This window comes from Lolium rigidum, chromosome 2 (assembly GCF_022539505.1).
Source record: "Lolium rigidum isolate FL_2022 chromosome 2, APGP_CSIRO_Lrig_0.1, whole genome shotgun sequence".
Lineage (NCBI taxonomy): Eukaryota > Viridiplantae > Streptophyta > Magnoliopsida > Poales > Poaceae > Lolium > Lolium rigidum.
In genome coordinates this window covers 140595540-140604932 of record NC_061509.1, presented here as the reverse complement: position 1 = coordinate 140604932, position 9393 = coordinate 140595540, and the positions used below count along the sequence as shown (strand labels likewise).

The 9393-nt window shown below is 46.1% G+C and overlaps 1 protein-coding gene across 1 annotated transcript; it reads left to right on the top strand.

Annotated features, from left to right (window-relative positions):
* Positions 1-2126: 2126 nt before the first annotated feature.
* On the top strand, positions 2127-2541 carry LOC124690171 (FCS-Like Zinc finger 2-like). The gene is made up of 2 exons (XM_047223597.1): positions 2127-2260; positions 2361-2541. The coding sequence occupies exons 1-2, from the start codon at positions 2127-2129 to the stop codon at positions 2539-2541; spliced, it is 315 nt and encodes a 104-aa protein (XP_047079553.1).
* Positions 2542-9393: the final 6852 nt, after the last annotated feature.

Here is a 9393-nt window from a genome sequence, read left to right as displayed (position 1 = left end):
AATAAACATTAACCTTTTAATTTGTATTATTTTTAATTTTTTAATTTTTTAAATATTTTTTTGCCAAACCTAAAACCTTAAAATTTGAAAATATAAAAATTGGGTAAAAGTAATAGTAATCTTTATGCAGGATGCAATTATTAATTTTAATTTTTTAGAAAATTAAAAAACTAAAATCTTTCTGCTTTCGTATTTTTATTTGGATTTTTGAGAATCTAAATTTGGCTAACCGGGTAAATCCCGGTGAATTCGGATGTAACTTTTCCCCACGATGATTTTGATATATTATACGATTTTTCCCGACGTCGTATGCAAAAGTTAATGCGGTTTTACCATTTTTCAAACCTTTTTTGCAAAAAAAGTTAAAATTCGAATTTCTTAATTTTGCCGAATAGTAGGTTGCATAACATACAAGAATCTGAAAACATGTTATTTTTTTAATTTTCTATCATTTTCTTTTCTTTTTTACAAACCAAAAAAAGGCTATCCACGGAGGGGGGGGTGAAGGGTGCGTGGGGAGTAAAAACCCGAAAAAACCTTTAGTCCCGGGTGGTGACACCAACCAAGACTAAAGGGTAGACCTTTAGTCCCGATTGAGAACACCAACCGGGACTAAAGGGCTATGGCAGGCTGCGACCGACCCATGCCTCAAAGGTCTACCCTTTAGTCCCGATCGGAGCATTAGTCTCGGTTCACCAGCAGAACCGGGACTAAAGACCCCATTAGTCTCGGGTCAAAGTATTTGGGGACTAATGGGTTGGAATGGCCTTTTTTCTACTAGTGTGTAATTGGTATCTTTTGATATTAATATATTTCCTTTATCGAAAAGCTTTTGTAAAAATAGAAATCTCCATCGCATTTTTAGCCATATCGTCGGTGGTTCACGAAGGTTCATCAATCACACCGAAAACCATTGCGATCCTCACGAAATTATCAATGTGATGCCTGAACACAAACAAATGATTCGCTCTGCAGTCACGGGTCATCACGCGTCGGTCTCCTGCATCCTCCAAGACGGTCAACACAGGTCAAGAAGACTTCCCAGCCGGGTCAACAACCAATCAAACAACGGCAGCGTCAACCTTGTCAGATACGTTGCGTACCTGTACCTCCTTCCTGCCATGAAACAACAGAAAATTGTACGTCGATCTGCTCGCTCTTCCGTGACGCTTCCGATGTACTCCTGCAGAACCGACGACCTGAAGACGAGCGAGACCTCGGTGAGCAAAGACTTGGTTACGCCAGCAGCAGTGCACGACGTACGCGTGCGTCGCCATCGCCGTCGGTACTAGTTCTACTATTACTACCTCCAGCACGGTTTCCTCTCCCTTTCTTATATCATTCTCTGTCGATTTCTCGAGCCAATAGAGTGAGAAAACATCGATCCAGAATCTAGAAGGAAGGGGCTAGAAACCATATTCTTCTTCCCGGAACAAGCGGTGTATTCCACCTCGCCGTGCTTGGCCCTATGCTAATTGTAATGTCAGTGACAAATCTTTCGCCATTCCTCCGCTAATAAACTACTGAAGAATCTAACCGGCATTTTCTCAGACAGAGAGGCTTACCCGGCCCCTCCGTTACATTAGGAGCCAATGTCAAAAGAAATCAGTATATTCAGTACAGTAACAACACTGCCAGTTTGTATTTACGCTCTAATCTGAAGTGTCCTAGTCTCACGCGTTCCACACGTGGCCACACCGCAACGGCACAAGAAGTCTCCAAGCTTTTTGCCTAATGAATATTGAATAACTTGATCTCATAATATATTCAGGTAGATCCGGCAGCATTGCAGTTCCCAACACCGGCAGCAACGAGGTAGCGAGCAAGCGAACAAATTAAGCGAAACGGGCGCTGCATGCAGTTTCTTGTTGCCCCTAGCTGCGTCGGTACGGCCAAATCGTACGTGCTGGCCATTTTTCCGCTTCTCCATCTACAAGAAGAAGAGGAAGGCAAGACTAGTTCCTGGAAACCTAGCCGTGGTTTCACGCGCCCCAGGGTTCGGCTCCCTTTATAAGAAGAAAGACTCCTACTCTTGTATCCTTCTTCAGTTCAGTGTAACCCTCATACCCTAGTACTAGAATTAAGCAAATACTCGTTAAGCCTGGAACCCACAATCTGTAGCTGAGATGCCGTCGTCCGCGTCTTCTTCGTTCTTCCACATTGTGCCGCTCGACCGCGGCGCGACAGGCAGCCACGCCATGGACGCCTGCTACCTCTGCGGGAAGCCTCTCTCCACAAACTTTGACATCTTCATGTACAGGTTAGCACCGGTTTTCTCCTGCAACTAGACTCTCGGATCACCCATTTATATTCAGTGATATCCTGAATACTGATCCGTTTTCCACTGCGAAACACAATAGAGGTGACACGCCCTTCTGCAGCGAGGAGTGCAGGAGTGTGCAGATGGACATGGACGAGGCGCGTCAGAGGATTAAGACCAACATTCTGAAGGAGCGTGCTGCGAGAAACGAGCAGCGCCGGGGGCCGCCTGCTTCCGAGCCCAACGTCAACTGCGCGGCAAATGTGCCCGTTGCAAGCTAAGCGGTAGAGGAAGGAAGCATCCGCCCCCCTTCAGCAATAACGGGGGAATAAAAAGGGAAGCATCCAGGATGGAGAAGCCCCTTTTCCTTGGAGATCATCATCCGATTGAGATGAACCGATAGGTTATCTGCGAACTCCGAGCTTACCTTGTATATGGGAGCTAAGAATTGCAAAGTAGAGCTACGTGTATAAGGCGCGATGGCGGTCCGTATTACTGTATGGCTAAAGAAACCCGGCCAACTATCCAGGCTGGTATTGCTTGTGTGACCACAGACATCCGGTGAACCGGCTAAAAACCTGTCTTAAAAGGGTTCAATTGGAGTGTTATATACTCCTTTGAGGCTTTATTTCATACTCATGCTTTTTTTTTTCCTTTCAGGCTTTTGATCTTCGCTAGTTCAAATCATATTCATTGTTCCTACCTTGATGAGTTTCCCACTATATCTTTTGTATGGTTAATCCTTGGTCCTCTCTGTTCACTCCATTCTATGCATATTTCATTCTTCAATCTTTCCAAATAGTGGTTTTCTCTCTGGCTCAGAATCAATCAGGACCGGCTCTGGCCCAAGGCACGAAGTGCGACGGCCCGAGGCCCAACCAAAACTGGGGCCCATTTTTTCTGGCACAGTGTATATAGGTAAAGGTAGAAGAAAAAAATTAGGCCCATCTAGCATGCACGCAGCCTAAATTGGGCCCATTTAAAGAGTTCGCCTTGTGGCCCTGTTGCCTGCCAAAACCCACCGGCGAGCAGCGACGGGCAACACGGAGAGCCGGGAGGCTCCCAGGACTGCTGGTGGGCCCTGGTCCCTCGGGCGACGGCCCGCAATGCTCCGGCACGCACGTCCAAGCTGGTGCAAGGGCGTGCCACCTGACCTATACCTGGTCAGGAAAGTGATGGATTGCTTCGATTAGTTTCTCGCATAGCGGACACGTAAACATTAAATACGAGCCTCGATCGGCTCTCAGGTTATCCTGTGAATCGGCTCAAGGAGCCGATCCACCCATGATTCGTATTGGATCTACGATAACATGGTGGTCCTGCTTGATCAATACTAAGCTAAAACGATCTACGACGGTTTAGGGTTTTCACCACATAACCGGAGCGTCCTACACGTAGTTGAGCCTGGCAGATACGGAAGATGACAGAAAACCAACCCTAGAAAAGGCCTAAAAACCAACATGGAGTTGATCCTCGGAACATCCCTTCTAGGACCAGCTAACCGTACCTCACGCACTACTGGATCCTTACACCCGTTTGCAAGGCCTAACCATATGGATATCAAACTAATCCTTGAGGAACAAGGAACAACCGTAACAGATCGAATCTACTAAATAAAGACTAAGCAAGGTGCTGCCCTTACACCTAAGATAGGTGTAAGGACAGCTAGATATCTAGGGATAGCATAGCTAAGCGAATACATCAAGAAAGTACCGATGCTAACCCTAAAGTATCTATGATAACGGTGTTGCTCGCCATCAAAAAGGCTTCAGTACGAGCAACACATAAACAACGAATAAACAAGATACTGCCTAGCGCTTACCCGGAAGAAACCCTCGAAACAAGGGGTGGCGATGCGCCTAGATTGGTTTGTTGCGAACGTGATCGTCCTCTTTCTCAATAACCCTAGATACATATTTATAGTCCGTAGACTTTCTAACTTGGGAATAAACCCAACCGTGTACGAGCTAAACTCTATCTCTTAATTCTAACCGACATGTAACCTACTATAATTTACAGATACACGGGCAATCTAGCCCAAACTTTTGCACGAGGCCGATTCATGAATATTTCCCGTGTATATTCTCCAAGTCCATCTCAATCACGGCCCACCTCCTGACTTGGTTAAAATCTGGTGATAACAGGCCCTCCAAATCCTAGAGCTGGCCCTGGAATCAATCCAGAACTCCGAGCGTTATTTTGGATGAGTCTTCTTCGTAGAAACATCTCGGCCTATACAATACCGTACCGAACACAATATGTAGTCTAACACCCTTCCTAAATCTCAACTAATCTATTTTTGAGATTGCACTTACAATTATGAAACTAAGGTAATGGTTTAGTGAAGATGTCAGTTAATTAATCCTTGGAGGAGATGAATCGTATCTGAAGCAACTTATGTGCAACCTTTTCTCGAACAAAGTGATAATCCACTTTGTTCTATGCATATTTCATTCACGGTGGCTTGTTTGTGAGCATTCCATGCAACCAAATTACCACCATAGAGCATGGCATAACCTAAGTGGATCGACGGTCATCAGTACTGCCAACCCATTCCGCATCAGAAATGCAGACAAAATATCAGAAGATCAAGTATCAGGGTGCAGAAGTAAGCCATGAGAGATAGTGGCCTCACCATAGCGTAGGATCCACTTAACCGCTTCCCAGCGTGTTGAACGAGGCACATGTAAATATTGACAAACCTTATTGATTGCAAAGAATAAACCAGGTCGTGTCATGGTAAGGTATTGCAAACTGCTCACAATACTACGGTATCGAGTATACTTTCTAGCATCAAGAAGGGTACCATCTGTAGCTGAGAGCTTGTTCGATGAAGCTATGGGTTTAGAGGCGGGACTAAACTTAAGGAGACCATCACGACGTAGAAGCTCGGAAGAGTATTTGTGTCGACTCAACAGATGATCAGCACTACCAGACCGTTGGACCTCAGTGCCAAGAAAATAGTGAAGAGGACAAAGATCCTTAACTGCAAAGGACTGAGCTGATGAACAAGGCGATCCGGAGCGGAGATTGATGAGTTGATCACAATAATGTCATCCACATAGACAAGTAAATATAGTGTGAGATCGGGACCGTATCGGCCGTAGACAGTGTAAACCCAAATACCACAAAGAACGTGAGACACCTGGAATAGTCCATAGAGATAGTTACCAAGCCGACAAAGATAACCAAGATGACCAGAGTCCTCAAACCCATGATGTTGTTGCATAGATTGTTCCTCCTCAAGAACTCTATGCAAAAAACACATTTTGTATATCAAGCTGCCAAAGAAGCTAACCTTGAGTTAAATGCATAGCCAGAAGAATACGAACAATAGTGGGGTTGACAACCGAACTAAAACCGTCCTCATAATGATGGCCATAACGTTGTTCAAAGCCTTCAGCAACAAAGAACGAGCCTTGTACCTATCTAAACATATGAGATTTCTAAAGACCCACTTTGAATCAATTATGTCGACATCAGATAACACACAAACAAGATGCCATGTCTTATTCGACAGCAGAGCCTAAAATTCAGCTTCCATCTTCTTTTTAATATAGTCGTTGATATGTTGGGCATTTTAATTGCAAGGGCAAAACAAGATGGTCAAGTATGCAGACTATTACCCCATCTTGTTGAGGGTGGAGTGTCTATTGTACAACATGCCGACGATACGATTTTACTCATGGAACACGATCTAGATAAAGATTTTACTCATGGAACACGAGCAAATTTTGGGTCTCAAGATTAATTTTCGTACGAGCAATTTTTCTTTTTTGGTAAGGCAAAAGAGATGGAGGAACAGTACACACAAATCTTTGGATGTCATGCTGACTCTCTTCCTTGTAGATACTTAGGTATCCCAATCCATTACGAATGATTGTTAAACAATGAATGGAATCCAGTGGAGACACGCTTTGAGAAAAAAGTTGGGTTGATGGCAGAGCAAGGTACTATCATATGGCGATAGATTTTTGTTTTAACAAGTTTACCGATGTTCATATTATCTTTTATTGAGATACCTAAAAGGGTTAGGAAAAGATAAGATTTTTATCCATCTCGTTTCTTTTAGCAAAGTGATCAGCATAAACAGAAATACAAATTGACAAGATGAAACATCATTTGTCGACCCAAAGACAAAGGTGGCCTTGGGGTGGAGGTTTTGAAAATTTAAAATAAATGTTTCACCTAAATTTTTGAATGAGGAACGGGTGTGGCAAGATCTGCTACATAATAAATACCTAAAGCATAAAAAACGGTCACAACTCACAAATGACGGCTGACTCACAATTCTGAAAGGGTTAACGGGATTCAAGGATGAGCTCTTTAGTAGAGGATCTTTTAGCGTAGGAAATGGCCTTGAGACTTGGTTCTGGGAGAATACTTGGCTAGGTGACACGCCGTTGGCCAAACAATACCCATCTCTTTATAATATTGTGCTTCGAAAAATGTTTTAGTTTTTTTCGATCAAGGAGCATCGCCAGAGCCTCTTCATCCAAAGGATACACACAGCTTTCTTTTATTAAATTATTCGCAATGCCTTACAAGGAGAATACAAAGATCAACTTGAAGCCTCCTACCAAGCGATAACTCGCTAAACCTACGATGAAGGGGGGACCACGAACAAGGCCATACTCCCTGACGGTATACCAACGCACATCATCCAAAAAGTAAAACCCTGAGGGTGTGCCATTGCACACGTCGCAGAGTTCGCAACCACCATCTATCTCGAACCCATCTCCAAGTGAGATCAACATATTGACCGTGGCAGGCCTGCCGTCGATGTCACCATGACGCTGCACAGCTCCACCATCCCGCACGCGTCCGACCAATCCTCGCCCGTCTTCGACACCCCGCAGCTCCACGCCGCTGAGAATCATCGACGACAACGTGGTAGATGAACACCACACCACCAAGATCCACCTCCATCCAGCCGCTGCTCCAAAAACGATGCCCCAAGAGGTAGAACGACGCAAGGAGCGCCATCATCGTCCGATCCTGGCTGGATCCAGGGTTTCCCTCGGAGCAGCACGAGTGAGTAGCCGCATACTGCGACGACGATGCCTTCAAGAAGGTAGCAGCGCGACACGTCACCATCGTCCGCCAACCGAGGTCGGAGCACGGTTTTCACTGGCAGCCACACATCCCCAACTCGCCGAGTGTAGTGTGAAGGCGGGCAAAGATGATGCCTTGGACAAGGTAACGACGTCGACCGACGCCGCCATCATCCGCCAAGACCGGTCGAGGCTCGGTTTTCACCGGCCGCCATGACACCCCGGACTAGATCACCATTGCCGGAAACCTGTGTGAGATCCCACGATCCCCCACACAGGACAAACAGCCTGGCCGACCACTTCCGACGAAGAAGAAGGCCGCCACATCCGTCGAACCCGGCCAGAGCCGCTGCCCTAGGCGTCCTCAGGGATGCGGAAGTGGCCGAGGGGAGCCACCGCGAGTCGTCGATGGAGAGGTGATACGTCTCAAACGTATCTATAATTTCTGATGTTCCATGCTTGTTTTATGACAATACCTACATGTTTTGTTCACACTTTATAATGTTTTGATGCATTTTCCGGAACTAACCTATTGACGAGATGCCGAAGTGCCAGTTCCTGTTTTCTGCTATTTTTGGTTTCAGAAATCTTACACAGGAAATATTCTCGGAATTGGACGAAATCAAGGCCCACGATCTTATATTTCCACGAAGCTTCCAGAACACCGAAGAGGGACCAGAGGGGAGGCCCAGGGCCCCCACACATGGTGGCGGCGCGGCCAGAGGGGGGGCGCGCCCCTGGTGTGTGGAGCCCCAGACCCCTTCCGACTCCGACTCTTCGCCTATATAAGTCTTCGTGACCTAAAACTTCGAGGGGAATAAGCCACGGTACGAGAAAAGTTCCAGAGCCGCCGCCATCGCGAAGCCAAGATTCGAGGGACAGAAGTCTCTGTTCCGGCACGCTGCCGGGATGGGGAATTGCCCCCGGAGTCATCTCCATCGACATCACCGCCATCTTCATCGCCATCGCTGTCTCCCATGATGAGGAGGGAGTAGTTCTCCCCCGAGGCTGAGGGCTCTACCGTAGCTATGTGGTTCATCTCTCTCTTTGTGATCTAGTTGAATATCATCTATGTGCTACTCTAGTGATGTTATTAAAGTAGTCTATTCCTCCTCCATGATGTAATGTTGACAGTGTGTGCATCATGTAGTACTTGGTATAAGCTATGATTATGATCTCTTGTAGATTATGAAGTTAACTATTACTATGATAGTATTGATGTGATCTATTCCTCCTTTCATAGTCTGTCGGTGACGGTGTGCATGCTATGTTAGTACTCGGTATAATTGTGTTGGTCTATCATGCACTCTAAGGTTACTTAAATATGAACATCGAATGTTGTGGAGCTTGTTAACTCCGGCATTGAGGTGCTCTTGTAGCCCTACACAATTAATGGTGTTTGTCATCCAACAAGAGAGTGTAGAGTGGTTTTATTATGTGATCAATGTTGAGAGTGTCCACTAGTGAAAGTATGATCCCTAGGCCTTGTTTCCACACATCGAATCTCTGTTTATTTACTGTTCTACTGCATGTTTACTCGCTGCCATATTTATTTAGATTGCTATTACCACTCATATACATCCATATTACTTGTATTTCACTATCTCTTCGCCGAACTAGTGCACCTATACATCTGATAAGTGTATTAGGTGTGTTGGGGACACAAGAGACTTCTTGTATCGTAATTGCAGGGTTGCTTGAGAGGGATATCTTTGACCTCTTCCTCCCTGAGTTCGATAAACCTTGGGTGATTCACTTAAGGGAAACTTGCTGCTGTTCTACAAACCTCTGCTCTTGGAGGCCCAACATTGTCTACAGGAATAGAAGCGTGCGTAGACATCAAGAGGGAGCCGCTGCGCAGACTCCACCACCCGCCCAGCCCCAAACGGGCCTAGATCGGGCCTGACATCCGCGCCGCCACGCCCGCGTCGGTGTCGTCGACCCAAGCTGCTCCGCGTAGGTCGCCACCCACCCCGCTCCACCATCACTTGGAAGAAGGTAGCCGCCGCCGCGCCGCCTTGATCCGCGACCGAGGGAAACCGCCGCCGCCGTCACGCCGCACAGACTTTGCCTGGCGAC